The sequence below is a fragment of the Octopus sinensis genome, linkage group LG13 (assembly GCF_006345805.1).
Source record: "Octopus sinensis linkage group LG13, ASM634580v1, whole genome shotgun sequence".
Taxonomy (NCBI): Eukaryota; Metazoa; Mollusca; class Cephalopoda; order Octopoda; family Octopodidae; genus Octopus; species Octopus sinensis.
The window spans coordinates 64,873,709-64,890,522 of NC_043009.1; the positions used below are offsets into that span (position 1 = coordinate 64,873,709).

The following is a 16,814-nucleotide window of genomic DNA, read 5'->3' on the forward strand; positions in this document are numbered from 1 at the left end:
AACTTAATAATTTTATTAGATATATGGAATTTATGTAATAGTTATAGAAATTTAAAAAGATTTTATTTTACTTCAATAATATTAAACTTCCTCCCCCAATAGTAAATCTAAATAGCAAAGTAAAATCAGTGATAAGCAGTGTCTCCATGAATAAATATCAATTACTACCATGTTTCTGTTGATGAAACTGGTCTCTCTGTCTATCTACTTACTCTCTTTCTGATGTTGGTAAATGGAATAAGTATAAAAATGAATCTTTTCAATTTAACTAAAAAATTCCATATGCAACTGAAGATTGCTCTACATTTTAAAACTGATGTAATGATTGCATTGTTTAATTAAATTAAGTCGCATGAAACGATCGTACTGCATTACCTTTGGATATCCTTGTTGCTTATTTTGATTATAATCACCCCATTTTGAATTATATGGATAATACCATACCAAATTCTGATGCCTTTAACTTAAGTACCATATTCAACTGAATCTAAAATTTTACTGAACTTATACGTACATATATATATATAATTAATCCAAACAAGAAAGCACAAAAAAAACACAACGCGAGGATGTGGGACAAATATAGTATTATTGGACGCTCAGGAAAGAAGGAGGGTTTAACGTTTCGAGTGCAGCTCTTTGTCGGAAACATAGGAGAAGGAAAGATCCAGAGAAGGGAAGACGGAGGAAAAAAAATTGCCAACGGTACACACGAGGTTCATATATACACTAAGTTTTATTCTGGTAGTTTTCAAGTTTATAACACATTAATATCTCATTTTTTATGCCTAAGATATTTATTTTCTATTCCGGTTTTTATATATCTCTTTATTTTGATATGTGGATATTCAAATGAAGTAATATCTCATGTCCTACATCTGAAATCCAAATTTGCTTGTCTGAATATTTTAAGACAGATATCTGACACGGCCACAGGTTTGGGTTAACACTTTCAATGTCCGCTTTTAATTTATTTTCTACCTTCACGATACCCCTTATATTTTCTATATTTTAGGTTTCTCTGCAGAGCAGGAGCAATAGCAGGGGCAGGAGCAGGGGCAGAGTGTGGCACACAAGAATCGAAAAACTCCGTTTTTGGCGACACAATGGTGCCAATAACACAATTATGATACAGTAATCTTGGAAAAATTGAGGATGCATCACACACAATACTTGGTGATAAGCTAAATAGTGAATGTCAACCCAATATGGTTACTTTCAGTGAAGGATAAATTTAAATAACTTAAAATGTAGTTTTAATTGTACACTAGTTGTTGGCGATGTCGCCTTAAGGCATGCACACACAGTGCAACCGCCCGGGACTTCATTGATCTAGGGATCTAATTCTAATCACCTTCGATGATCTACTTCTAGCATACGGCTGACCACCTAGTGGTTTTTTAGCCCTTTAAATATACACATGTATTAGAATTTTCTCTGATTTTTCAGATTTTTGTATGCTAGGCTACTGGTTTTAAATTGATATTAATTAAATTAATACTCAATTTATCTCCCACATTATTTAAATGAACTAATTCTAATCTGTATTTTGTGGCTGTCAAAGAAATATTATAAGGTGAGTGCATTGATTTGCTCAAAGGTCTACAATGCTGCAAAGAGGGTCCTGGTCTGTGGTGCTAGGGATCATAACAGTATTGTTGTTTGTTTAGTGATATGGCCCCTTGTGTTGTGTGGTGATTTGGCTGCTCGTGTTGCTCCGTGGATGTATCATTGCTGGACCTTTCTTTGGTGGAGGAAAGCTGCATGTAGAATAATGAAAGCAAATCCGTGAGCATTTCGATGAAATATTTATTGTCGAACGTAAAGTCGTTTGGTGCTGGCTGTTCACAATAAACAACAATTACAATTGCTGACTAGGAGAGAGAGAGAGAGAGAGAGAGAGAGAGAGAGAGAGAGAGAGAGAGAGAGAGAGAGAGAGAGAGAGAGGAGAGAGAGGAACTGCGCCTCAACTGTGGAAGCTATTTATGAAATATTGTGTGAATGTCCATGATGGGTCTGTTCAAGAAACTGGAGTTGCCTGCTCAAATGCCTATGGCATGAATGGAAGCTTGAGTCACTCAACCGCCTTCAACACTCTACGATGTACTGAGCACTAAATTGATTTTATTCTATAGGAGATCAACAGAATATTCGAGAAACTATATCACACCACAGCCTCACACTGATTGATTAATTAATAGACTGATTATGTGAGATCATGGTTGTTTGCTTTTGGTGTCTCACCGATTATATAGAGGTTAGGTTTTGAATCAACACTGCACTAAGCTGGTACTATGTACACACGAAAGTAAAAACTGAAATATAATTATATTAGATCTTTAACGAGTACTAATTATAATGATTATGTACAGTCAAAAAGAAATCAAGCCGTAACAAAAAGATCAATTGATTTCAGTAATATTTATTGGTATTTCAGAAATCAGCATACATAATATTCAAGGAGTTTGATAATATCAGGAACTGCCACTGTTATTTGAGGCTGGAAATAGATTTTGCAAGGATGAATTAAGGACAGTGTAGACAAAAAACAGGCTTTACATTTGACAGATTAATCTGGATGCTAAAGGGTTAAATCTTCATGCATTGTTCATCTTACACATTTTACAACTTGCTGTTTTAATAACAAACTCTTATCGTCACAACTGCTGACTCCAACACCATCACAATAATGGTTACTAATCAATTGCTACCGTTACAGTAGCATACAAGATTGCGAGCGACTCTTGCTCCAGTTCATTCATTCCATAAGAACTCCAAGGGACTCTCACCACCTATGACTTCAGCAGGTTTCACCCAGCATATGAGCGCTTTCAGGTCTAGGGAGAGGGAATAGCTTCTCCTTGTCTTATAGCATGGCACCGGAATCAGGAAAATGATCTGATCAGTATAACCTGGGACATTGCCGACGAAGCTTTTCCCTACACACTCAGGCGCACACTGGTTATCTTCGTCTCTGTGGGAAACACCACATTTGGCAGCAGCTTACCATATCTTACAAGAACGGAATTCTCTGAGTGTTAATTTAAACCAATATCATAAGTTTTACTGGAATTTAAAATTTCATAAGGATTTCTAAGGAAAGCAAGGGAGACTACTCCTATTCACTGCGCCAGAGTTGCTGTCCTTAAACCATTGAGTGGTCGCCGAATTGTTAGTTCCATCATGTGACTCAAACCGGAAAAAATGAATGAGCTTTGTTTATCATTCAATGTTATCAAGCTTTATTTATAAACCATGGCTGCCTCACGGCACAACATTATTTCATTTTGCTAATGAAGATTTTAGACAAACTACTAAAACAATTATTTAACCTTCACATCTTTTGAGAACTCTTTCGTTTCGTCGATATACTCTCACGGACTCTTACACAACACATACGTGTGTGCATGTGTACATGTGTGTGTATGTGTGTGTGTGTGTATGCGTAGGTGTTAGTGTATATCTACTTTTATGCTTACAAGTGTAAACCAGAGTCATGCTGCATCCATGTATGTCATAATCGTGACTTTGTAGTTCGATAAATGAGGTCCAGTAAAGAAATGTATCATACAATAAATATGATCGACTAAAATCGTTGATGACATGCACCAGCATAATTACTTTCGAAAGAATGAAACCGGTAAAAGATTAAAGGAATCTATCTCACCTGATTTATAGACAGCCATCGAATAAGAAGTTCCACAAAATTTGTCGTTACTTCCGTGACATTCTTCTTGACAAGCTGTACTGGTGTACCAGAGACCGAATTTATCATAATTGGACCCACAAGAACAATCAACACCTTTCTGGAATACGAAATAAAGTTCATGTTAAATTTTTTGCTGTTGTTGTTGTTTAGGCCTTACCTGTGTCAATTCTAACCAAGTAGACTGTTGACGAAAGGCATTCCAGAAATGACCACCCTGCCATTTTGCATATCAGTAAGTACATTGTCATAATGTAATGTTCTTTATTTAAAATGACTGAGTGTAAATTAAATGAGATTTCATTGCTGTTTCAAAAGAGAGTGAGTCATCGCACAAAGGGTCAGATATACAATCTCTGCTTTATTTTTCTAAGATAGAAAAAAACCCCACCTTGAAAGTGCTTTGACTACTATTGTTAGCGACTCAAGTAAGCTTTTAGGAATTCCCTCATTGATATGGAGGTAGCAGAACTTCGATGTTGTGTTTTTCATGTCTTTCCAGACCACATTAATGGCACAAGTAAAATGCTTGCAAATAAAACTCAACCGTCTCACATGTTTTGACAGTATTAGAATTTTCTGTTTGCACTGAAGAAATCTTCTTCGTCGAGTCATTCTTCTCAAGTAAGTATGTCAGATATCCATCATATTGAGGGATGTAGCCTTTCAGGAAAGGCAGCGAGCTGGCAGACACGTTAGCGCGCCGGGCGAAATGCTTAGCGGTATTTCGTCTGTCGTTACGTTCTGAGTTCAAATTCCGCCGAGGTCGACTTTGCCTGTCATCCTTTCGAGGCCTATTAAATAAGTACCAGTTACGCACTGGGGTCGATATAATCGACTTAATCCGTTTGTCTATCCTTGTTTGTCGTCTCTGTGTTTAGCCCCTAGTGGATAGTAAAGAAATAGGCATTTCGTCCGTCTTTACATTCTGAGTTCAAATTCCGCCGAGGTCGACTTCACCTTTCATCCTTTCGGGGTCGATAAATAAAGTACCAGTTATGCACTGGGATCGATGTAATCGACTTAATCCGTTTGTCTGTCCTTGTTTGTCCCCTTTATGTTTAGCCCCTTGTGGGCAGTAAAGAAATATATAGCCTTTCAGGAAAAGTTGCCTCCTTTCTCAATGATAAAAAAAATAAGTCAAGTATTTGTTGAGAGGATCTCCGGTTTATTTGATAGAATCAAGCTGGCTGCATCGCTTCTTTACTCCGATGCATCCATCACACACGTTTAATCCGTCTTCTCTGTATTCAAAAAAAAAAAAAAGGTATCAATCGTTTTCCCATCTCTATGTTTCTTATAAAATAATATAAAGATATGCTTTAGCCAAAGCAGGAACGAGCAGTGCTCACGATCTTTTTACAGGACGTCTGGGACTGACGAGGAGAAAGGGACAAGTTGACGTCATAAAGGAGACTTGGCCCTGATGCTTGAAACAAAGAGGTGTCTGTCTTTAGAGGAGTTAACATTATTACATGCATCAGGGTACCCAAAGGCCATGTTGTAATATTCAGCAGGGTTACATTTTAACACCATCGTAAAACTCTGAGTAACGTTTTGTCAAGTTTTCAGTTTTTTACGATGCTATGCCAGGCTGTGGCTCTCGTGGCTTCTGATCTTAACTGATTGGGAGTGTTATCATGTACATTTTCTCATGGTATAAAATGATTGCTACAACAAATATTCTGCTCGATACCACAGATTTGCTTGTCAGTTGCTTGACCATAACAAGTTGAGCAAGTCCCTTAGTGGCTGACGATATGTGCATCTCTGATGAGGAGCAGAAGTAGTGGGCGAGATTCATATATTGAGAGGAATTCTTTGGGGTTTGAATAATCCGCCTCTGGAAACATGGGTGTTTCGTTCATCATACTTAAACAACCCTCATTCGGGGAGCTTTTGAGTGGGATGGACTACTCGACTTGAAGAAAATTCTAACTGGGCCCCACCTGTTTGCCTTGATATGAGATGGCCACCTCGCGCACATATGGTTGTGATGCATGTGCCTGGTGTACCCTTATCAGACGGGTAGTAAATGATAGGCACCCTCGGATTTGTATATTTGTACCCCAGTGTCACTTTGATGGCATGCACTACGCTCTCACTCAATGATGATAATAATTATTATTATTTAAAATTTTGGTTCAAGGCTAGCAATTTCGTAGGAGTGGGGTGGGGGAGTAAGTCGACTACATTAACCTCAGTGCGTAACTGGTACTTATTTCATCGAACCCCGAAAGGATGAAAGGCAAAGTCGACCTCGGTGGAATTTGAACTCAGAATGTAAAGACGGACAAAGTGCTGGTAAGCATATTGCCCGGCGTGCAAGCGGTTCAGCCAGCTGGCCGCCTTATAACAATAATAATAATGATAATAATAATAATAATAATAATAATAAGTCTACGCGCGCGCGCGCACACACACACACTGACTGTTAAATTGTTGCTGACGTAATGTAATGAACCAAACAATAATTTTAGTTCATTTCAAATTACACCCGTCGTGTGGAGAAAAAAAAAACAAAATGTTTCTGATGCAGAAAGACAAGGGAGGCAACCTTGAAATCTGGGAGTAAATTTATTTCTTCGTAAGAACAGCGACAACTTCTCACGTTCCGTTCTTATTAGACCGTTCTTATTCTTATTAGAATATTTGAAAGCGACTGAGAGCCTTGGCAAACCAACACAAACCGACATGACATAAATGAATGATTACTGCACGTGGCACTAATTGATATCTCTTCTAAAAGGTCAATTTGAAATATCGCCGCCCAAGCTTGTTAGCTCTGTGTTCTGGTACTTACGCATGAGTAAGAAATAGCTTAGCCGTGACTTACCGTTAATCCTGCATATTTTTCTCCCTGATTTCCACAATATTTTCGGCAAGTTTCAATCGACATAATTGACCGCAACGAATATTTTGGCAAAACCGAATGGTGTCTAGTTTTGTAGCAGCCCACGAAAACTGCGCAGAAATATTACCCCAAATTTTGGAATTAGTTAATATGCAAGGTATAAAAAAAAAAAAAAAAAGGCAAAAGTTATCAATTCATTTCACAAAAGCAAAAAGCAAAAACAAAAAAAAAAAAAACAACAAAAACAAAACAAAAAACAACGTTTAATGAAGAGAAACAAAATATACTGAAATCGTTTCCTGAATTAAATACTTTATTTTCTGTTCTATATTTAAGAGATGAGGAATTATTTACATTATTTACATTATTTATATTTGACAGATATTTGTCCTCATCTTGTTTGTTGTTAACACAGTTCCCCAAGACACCTGATGACGGCTGGAGGGTATATCAACCGAAATGTTGTGTGAACAACAAACAAGATGAGGACAAATATCCATCAAATGTAAATAATGTACTTTATTTTCTATTTTAAGTCGTTTTCTTTTCTTTAATCAGGCGAGAAAGAAATTCTTTTACTTTATTTTTCATATTCAGGATTAAATTAGAGGAAGAATGGATGGGGCTGAGCATAATCCTTTTCAGTACTCCTGTGCCTAGTGGAAGGTCAAAACGATCCTCAGAGTAGCGATTACTCCTGAATGTTTGCAACAATGTTGGAGTTACCCAATGGCCGGTTAGTGATGTTGAAGTAAGCGACCACGGGAACTTTCTCTCCGATCTGCTTCCACAAACTTTCCTCATAACTAGAAAGGGTATGGCCTGGTCAGCCTGTAATGACATGCATAAGATCTGGTCATCAAATCTAAGTAGAGACTTCAAACTTGAAATCTTCAAAGCCACAGTCGAACCAATTCTACTATATGGCTCAGAAACCTGGACGTTATCAAAGAAGTTTGAGAGGCGGTTGGATGGAACCTACACTCGCCTCCTTATGAGAGCTCAAAATCTCTCGTGGAAGCGCCATCCAACCAAAATGCAAATATATGGGAAACTACCGCCTGTGTCATCTCTTGTGAAAGGTAAGAGAGTCCAGTTTGCTGGACATTGTTGTAGAGCTGAAAAAGAGGTAATTTCTACTCTTCTCCTCTGGAAGCCATCTGCTCGCAATACCAGAGGGCGCACACTCTCCTACCCTGATGTAATCTCCAGGGATACAGGCATCCAGCAACAGGACCTCCGTAATGCCATGATGGACCGTGAAGTCTGGCGTAGCATGGTAAATTCCATTGTCTCGACCACGATCGAACAATGATGATGATGATAACTAAAATTCCATTCCAAGAGCTTAACTCTGAGCGAGGTTACACTGAAGACACTAGCCCAAGGTGCTGAGCGCGAGTATTGAACCTGGGCTAAAATAAATATCGCTCCTGTTGTTTCAGAAGGATTAAGCTGTTCTTTACAACCGCTAAATCATTCCCATGGCACCTTTAAATGTTCCGTTTATTAGGAAATCAATATTGTTGAAGGGTTTACAACAAAAAGGGGACGGGGAATATACTATAAATTACAATAAAAAGGGGACGGGGAATATATTAAACGTGATTCTACTTACGAGAAGAGTATACGGGTTTCACTGAAATATAAAATGGAAAGTAAACATATAACATGATAGCTTTCATAAATGAGTCAAGGTAAAACGCTAATCCATATATCGAATAAGGGAATTATTCACACACACACACACACACACACCACACACACACACACACACACACACACACATCGTAGGACGGAACTTCATGTTTAAATAGGTTTGATTATTTTTGAAAATTCTGCGAATTTCGGTGCATTATTGATCAATGTAAAATAAAGTTTTGTTTTGAAAACTAAATACATTCCGTGTAATCTTATGTTACTTTTTTACTTGTTTCAGTCAGTTGATTGTGGCCATGCTGGAGCACCGCCTTTAGTCGAGCAAATCGACCCCAGGACTTATTCCTTGTAAGCCTAGTACTTATTCTACTGGTCTCTTTTGCCGAACCGCTAGGTTACGGGGACTTAGACACACCAGCATCGGTTGTCAAGCGATGTTGAGGGGGACAAAAACAGACACAAACACACACACACATATATATACATATACATATATACATATACATATATACGACGGGCTTCGTTCAGTTTCCGTCTACCAAATCCACTCACAAGGCTTTGGTCGGCCAGAGGCTATAGTAAAAGACACTTGGCCAAGGTGCCACACAGTGTGACTGAACCCAGAACCATGTGGCTGGTTAGCAAGCTACTTACCACACAGCCACTCCTGCACTTATTATACTGAAGAATTTTTTTTACAAAGGTTATCAGTTTTTGCTGATATAAAGTATAAACGAAACTGGACAATGGAGTGAGCCTTGATAATTCCTCTTCATATGGCTTGAAAGTGTGCTGCTACCAAATATCCACAAGTTAATAGTTGGAGACCATCATCGGAGATGTTATGGATGTCCAATAATTAAAACACTTCCTACATATTTTTTGAAACAATTCGAAGAGTATTTATATATACATATATATATATATATATATATATATATATATATATATATATATATATATATATATATTTTAATAAAATAAAATTTTTCAACAGACGGTCAGTAGCGACACCTGGTGGGTCTGACTACGCTGCATTGATAAAGGGCAACAACCCTGAAACATGGCTGCAGATGTCTGACTAGCAAGGTGAAGCGGCTGACCTCCCCTGTTCGAAGGTTGTAATGGATGCAGGTTCGTGTGTCATATAGCTAGCTAGTGGCGATGGCCTCTTGGAGCTAATTAGCGACAGCTTTAGTCTTATATTTATAGACTGCCATATATATATATATATATATATATATATATGTAATTAGAAAATTATACAGAAACAGAACAGAAAATTTGAATAAAATGATAGAGATTCTCTCTGATGCATTATTTTATAGATAAATAATTTATTGTATTTCGGGATGGTCATTTTTGTTTTTCATCAGCAAAACAATATTTCAATGAATACACCTTCGTCAGTGTTCATGTAATCTACAGCACTTTAATAAAAAATTTAAGGAAAATGTTAACCTTGCCAACCCCCAGCAATATTATCTTTATGTTTTACTCTGGCATTAAATTAAGAAATAAACATCACCAAATAGAAATGGTATTCCTCAACTTACGGTCGTCTGGTTCGATTTTAACTGAAACAAAAACAATAAACAAAATAATAAATAATATAAAATAAATAAATAAAATAAAATGAAATAAATAACTGGTAGAGTGGTTAGGGACAACAGCTTGAATACTCGGAGTTCAAATCCGAACGGAATCAATTTTGTTTTCTATTCTTTCAAGGCCAACAAATAAATAAAAGACCATCCCAGGGCAATGGATTAGCAGAATTGTTTGAGAACTGATTCAGATGATCGTGAGAGCCGTTTCTAAGCTTTACAATTTGAGTCCAACTTCCATGTAGGGACGATCCCTTGACTATAGGGAGGACAGTGCCCAACCCGTAGTTGACCAAACATGGAGGACGAGTAAGCCTGGAATCAATTTAAATAAACAAGTAATGGCGTGCTGAGACATTCATCCAGAAATACTTCGCTAACGGCCGAAGGAAAATGATAATAATAATAATAACGATAATGATAATGATTTCAGATTTTGGCACAAGGCCAGCAATTTCTACGGAGGGGATTAGGCGATTACATCGACCCAGTGTTCAACTGGTTCTTATGTTATAGACCCCGAAAAGTTGATGATAATAATAATAATAATAATAATAATAATAATAATAATAATAATAATAATAATAATAATAATAATAATCTTTTCTACTCTAGGCACAAAGCCCAAACTTTTTGGGGGATGGAGCCAGTCGATTAGATCGACCCCAGTACGCAACTGGTACTTAATTTATCGATCCCGAAGGATGAAAGGCAAAGTCGACCTCGGCGGAATTTGAACTCAGAACGTAGCGGCAGACGAAATACCTATTTCTTTACTACCCACAAGGGGCTAAACACAGAGAGGACAAACAAGGACAGACAAACGGATTAAGTCGATTACGTCGACCCCAGTACACAACTGGTACTTATTTAATCGACCCCGAAAGGATAATCCCAAGGACAAAGAAATAAGACCCCGGAAGGATGAAGGGCAAAGTCCACCTCGACAACAACAACAACGACAACAGCAAGAGAAAGGCAACTACGGCAGTTGCGTGTATGATTGTGTGTGTATATACGTATGTCCGTTGTGAAAGCAGACAGGTGTGTCTTAATGGTTTTCTTCGAGACTTTGTGCGTGTGTGTATGTGTGTGTGTGTGTGTGTGTGTGTATCAGTGTGTGTGTGTGTGAGCGTGTGTATGAGTGAGGGGCATATTATTTGCTTACAGTTCTTCAATTAAACTTTTTGTTACTTGCACTCAAGATTTGTCTGGCAGCGCATTTAAGATTTTCCTGGGCTTGAAACAAAAGAAACGTCTTGTATATAAAACTAGCAGTATCGCCCGGCGTTGCTCGGGTTTGTAAGGGAAATAACTATATAAGCATTTTTAGAGAGTTATAGCAAAAAAATAGCAAACAAATGCATTAAAAATGGAAAAAAAAATTGATGGTAAATATTTTTTTAAAATCGTTGACTCATCGTAGACATTTTTAGAGAGTTACTTCCCTTATATAATAGCGAAAAAATGCATTAAAATGGAAAAAAATGATGGTAAATTTTTTTTTTAATCGTAGACTCATCGTAGACGCGCGCTAATACCCAGAAGGGCTCGATATGAATCACGACTATAAGATACCCGGTTTTGGTTAAACTGCACCGCAAAATGTGGGAGTAGTTAGGAATCTAAATCGTAAGAGACAGACAGACACACAACTTGACTTTTATATATAAAGATATCACCCTAAAACAATGTTTCGTCTCAACTATGGGCAACTTTCACTTTCACTTTGCCGTTTTGTCTTTTTTTCTATGTGTTTATATGCGTGCGAATGCATGTAAGAATATAAACTGAAGCCTACCTGCACGGTAAACGGACATTGCTCTCTGTCCTCCACAAAACTGATGTTTATCTCCGGGGCATTTAAGATAGCATTGTTCGTCAGGGTAAAATTTCTCAGACGGGATAACGTTGAAACACAGACAAATTGTAGTGATCTATGAAAAGAAAGTGGTTTTTTGGTTACGAAACGTTTAGTAATTGCTTAGACCCTAATCAAAACCAACAGAGCAGACATGATGCAAACCATTCCAGTCTTTTTGTACATCTAGGATTACATTGCGTAATGTGGGCTTCAATTATTTTTGTGAAAGTGTGTTTGGAAGCAAGCTCGGAAAACCCAATTCTCTAGTTATCTCAGACAAGACCGGCGGAGCATATAATAAAAAAAAGTAATACTTAAAATTAAAGTTTCCAAATTTGAAGATGTTCATTTACTAAACGCTACTAATAAGCTGAAGCAAACCAATGAAGGTCTCTTTATACGATTATTGGTCATCTCGTAGACGTCATTGAAATTTCGGTCAGCTTAGAGCTCAAAGCAGAGGCCATCGTGTAGCAACGTCTGAGGTCACTTTTCTGCCAGTTCTTTGATCCCACGCTGTTACCAATTCTTGTACTTCAAAGTGAAGAATTCCTTCAAAGAAGCTTTCACCTCCTCTGAGGTGATGAAACATCGCGAGCGCTTGCGTGCGCGCATGTGCGTGCCTCGCGTGCATGTATGTATATATTCACTTATACGTATGCACACATACTCTCTCTTTTACTCTTTTACTTGTTTCAGTCATTTGACTGCGGCCATGCTGGAGCACCGCCTTCAGTCGAGCAAATCGACCCCGGGACTTATTCTTTGTAAGCCCAGTACTTATTCTATCGGTCTCTTTTGCCGAACCGCTATGTGACGGGGACGCAAACACACCAGCATCGGTTGTCAAGCAATGCTAGGGGGACAGACACAGACACACAAACACACACGCATACATATATATACATATATACGACAGGCTTCTTTCAGTTTCCGTCTACCAAATCCACTCACAAGGCATTGGTCGGCCTGGGGCTATAGCAGAAGACACTTGCCCAAGATGCCACGCAGTGGGACTGAACCCAGAACCATGTGGCTGGTCAGCAAGCTACTTACCACACAGCCACTCCTGCGCCTCGCGCGCATGTATGTATATATTAACTTATACGTATGCACACATATATATGTATTTCTACAAGCACACATGTGTGTATGTATTTTGTCAGTCATTTGACTGCGGCCATGCTGGATCACCGCTTTGAAGGGTTTTTTAGTCGAACAAATCGATCCCAGGGCTTATTTCTCAAGCTCAATACCCATTCCATCGCTCCGCTTTGCAGAACCGTTAGGTCATAAACACACCAACACCGGTTGACAAGCGGTGGTATACACATATATAGATATATACATACATACATATATATATGTATGTATGTATGTGTGTGTGTGTGACTATATGACGGGCTTCTTTCATTTTCCGTCTACCAAATTCACTCACAAGGCTTTGGTTGGCCCGAGGCTATAGTAGAAGACACTTGCCCAAGGTGCCACGAGGTGGGACTGAACCCGGAACCATGTAGTTGATAAGCAAGCTTCTTACCACACAGCCACGCCTGCGCCTATAAGGAAAGTTTCTTCTCGAGTCAAATAGACTCGTAGCGCCGCGTTCCCGGTTTCCATGGCGTATTCACCACCTGGACGGGACGACAGTCCTTCGCAGGGTAGCTCCTTTTTGTCAGCTGAGTGAACTGGATCAACTTGAAATGAAGTGTTTTTCTCAAGAACGCAACGCATCGTCCGGTCTAGGAATCGAAACCACAACCTTATGATCATTAATCCAACACCGTAACCACTAAACCACGCGCCTTCACATGATGTGTGTGTGTGTATATATATATATATATATATATATATATATATATATGTGTGTGTGTGTGTATGTATGTATATATATATATATGCAGAGAGAGAGGGGGGAGAGAAAGAGATAGAGATAGATAGATAGAGATGGAGAGAGAGAGGAGAGAGAGAGCGAGAAAGAGAGAGAAAGCGAGAGAGAGAGAGCGAGAGAGAGCGAGAGCGAGAGAGAACGAGAGCGAGAGAGAGCGAGAGCGAGAGAGAGAGAGAGAGCGAGAGCGAGAGAGAACGAGAGCGAGAGAGAGCGAGAGCGAGAGAGAGCGAGAGAGCGAGAGAGAGAGAGAGAGAGAGAGAGAGCGAGAGAGAGCGAGAGCGAGAGAGAACGAGAGCGAGAGAGAGCGAGAGCAAGAGAGAGAGAGAGAAGAGAGAGAGAGAGAGAGAGAGAGAGAGAGAGAAGAGAGAGAGAGAGAGAGAGAGAGAGAGAGAGAGAGAAATGAAATATACATACAATAGCCACAAATTTAAAACCTTTTTCTCCACAATGTCTTTTGCATGTGCCGGGAGTCATTTCGGAATGCTTCCATCTATGCATCAAATCACTGGATTTAAACGACGCAATGGAACAACCAATGTAGTCTAGAAAATAAAAGAGTGATGAGGCGATACCGATGCCGAGTAACGTAGAAGACATAGAGAGCAACAGAAAGTGTTTGACATGGAAAAGGCGCTATCAATGCAAATCAGGAGATATCGAGACACAGAGGAATATGAACGACGGATAGCAATGTTCCTCTAAATCAGTGGTTCTCAACTAGTGTCCACATAACCCTGGGGTGGACGAGGGAAGACCTTATAAGATTTTGTTATTAAAATTTATACGCAATAAACTGGTTGTATTTCTACAATACGCCAAATATTTTATTTTACAGAGATATACTTGCATAGCAAGTGACCTGATCTGTGCTGGAACGAAAACAATTGCAGCATGGAAGATGTTTATAAGCCATTTAAGAAAGGCCCAAAAACCGCTAGATTCACTTCAACATTTAAATTTAATTGCCGTGCTGCACGGAATTTTGTCAGGGAACAGGTCGCGGTTTCAAAGCGACGAAAATACTTTGGTAAATTAAATTTAAATGTTGAAGTGAATCTAACGGTTTTTGATGTGTTTTTAAATATTTTATTCTTTTATTGTTTTACTTGTTTCAGTCATTTGACTGCGGCCATGCTGGAGCACCGCCTTTTGTTGAGCAAATCGACTCTGGACTTATTCTTTGTAAGCCTAGTACTTATTCTATCGGTCTCTTTTGCCGAACCGCTAAGTTATGAGAACTTAAACACACCACCAGTATACCCATCATGACTACCCGTCTGATAAGGGTACACTAGATACATGCATCAGAACCATAAGTGCGCGACATGGTCAAGCGATGTTGGTGGACAAACACAGATACACACACACACACACACACACACACACACACACACACACAACATATATATATACGACGGGCTTCTTTCAGTTTCCGTCTACCAAATCCACTCAGAAGGCTTTGGTTGGCCCGAGGTTACAATAGAAGACACTTGGCCAAGGTGTCACACAGCCACGCCTTCAACAATTTTTTAAAAGAATACAATTTCTAATAATATTTAAGTATGAAAATATAACAGGATTTTTTAAAACAGTGAATGGATATGCGGGTCCAGCGAAGCAAAAAAAAAAAAAGAAAAAAGGAATGAAAAGGGGCCCAGGGGGAGAAAAATTGTTGAGAGCCCCTGATTTGGAATATAAACTGTAAGAGAATGAAGATTTAGTATGAGAAACATAAGGTAGAGATTTGATTCAGTAAAGAATAAGTTGGATGCCTGGATCATAGATTTCGTAATGTAAAGACGAATAGGGCTCCGAATATTTTTACATTGTGTTTGCAATTCCCGTCTGTGGGTGACTGCCATTTGTGCTTCTCTGGTTGATAAAATAAATACGAGTTTGTTAAAGTCTGTGGTCAATTTAATCTACTGAGCTACCATCCATAATAATGAAAGATGCGTTAGAAAGACCAAAAGTAGAAGTAGAACATAGAAGTTAGTCTTTAGTATTGGATTATTAGAATTGATTAGAATTTATCGAACACAGAGAGTACACTGGAATTCATGCAAAGCATTAAAATGCAAACAATGCATTACAACACATCAAAATTGAAACTCTGATGCCTGGCAGCTGACTTGGTAGACACCGATAAAATTATTAACCCTCTTACAAACAATAACTCTGAGCACCTTTTCAAACTCCACCCGTCTAACACCCGTGGACATGTTTACAAAGTCAGAAAACAGCACAGTTCCCATTACTTTCGGAAACATTTTTTCACGCTAAGAGTTGCTGAAGCATGGAACAAACTGCCGGCATCAGTTGTTAGTTGTCGGAGGACTGCATCCTTCAAAACTTCCATGCTTCCTGAGATTCGCCAACACTACACCTGATTTTCTCCCCTCCATACACACGCAAGCATCTATCTGACTCATACACTGTTCACTTTCCAGACATTTGTATATTACTGCATATACTTTATACACACTTTTGACAAGTTGTGGTGCACCTGAGCACTATATACAATAATTTTATCTTTTTTTTAAATAGATAAGAATACACAGAAACAGAGGATAAATCAACCTATATAGAATACAGAAGACATTGTAGGATACATACAGACACAATGCATTAGAATCCAGTGAATTTTTTTACAAAACGTAGAATTAATTTCTGATTGTTCGTTATTCGTTTTCAAAAGTGATCAACGTCGATGATGGCCCTTCTTGAATGATATCAGTAACAGGCGATCGTAGAATCGGGTTTCCTCCGCATAGTTCGCCAGAAATCTAGTTTTCACTTTCGTTGGGTATCAAACCCCTAAAAACTTTCACTGAGGTTTTCAGACAGGCTGCTTACTCTCAACCAGGTGCAATGAACTTTTTAATACCGTTGCCTAAGTGAGGGCACACTGTTGCATGTAGAGATGTCATAAAGGGCCACTAGTGCAAACCGAGTGTCCGGTGGGAACCGGTGGCAGATGAGCAGTCCTGAAAAGAATTTGGCAGGGTCCCTACCAAAAGATCTTTCCCTCCTTGACACTTCATACTTCTGGAATTCATACAATACACTAAGGATATACAAAGACACTCGAGGATACATGGGGATTCAAAGACAAATGGGACAGATCGGAATAAAAAGAAGCAAAAGGGAGTTTTTACCTTTGTGGTCTGCATGGCCGTCTGAAATGGAAAAACAATAAGATGATGATGACGATAATAATAATAATAATAATA

At 38.7% G+C, this 16,814-nt stretch overlaps 1 protein-coding gene across 2 annotated transcripts in view; it reads right to left on the reverse strand.

Annotated features, from left to right (window-relative positions):
- Positions 1–2,401: 2,401 nt before the first annotated feature.
- The window catches only part of LOC115218402 (capping protein inhibiting regulator of actin dynamics), a 44,847-nt gene continuing 30,434 nt past the window's right edge, over positions 2,402–16,814 (reverse strand). For both annotated transcript variants that reach the window (XM_036508487.1, XM_036508488.1), the window contains 8 exons: positions 16,740–16,760; positions 13,996–14,123; positions 11,628–11,763; positions 9,776–9,796; positions 8,179–8,199; positions 6,543–6,670; positions 3,668–3,806; positions 2,402–2,500 (listed from right to left, as the gene is read on the reverse strand). In XM_036508487.1, coding sequence (XP_036364380.1) covers positions 2,475–2,500; positions 3,668–3,806; positions 6,543–6,670; positions 8,179–8,199; positions 9,776–9,796; positions 11,628–11,763; positions 13,996–14,123; positions 16,740–16,760 — 620 coding nt within the window. In that variant the 3' untranslated portion in view covers positions 2,402–2,474. The remainder of the gene's footprint in view (positions 2,501–3,667; positions 3,807–6,542; positions 6,671–8,178; positions 8,200–9,775; positions 9,797–11,627; positions 11,764–13,995; positions 14,124–16,739; positions 16,761–16,814) is intronic.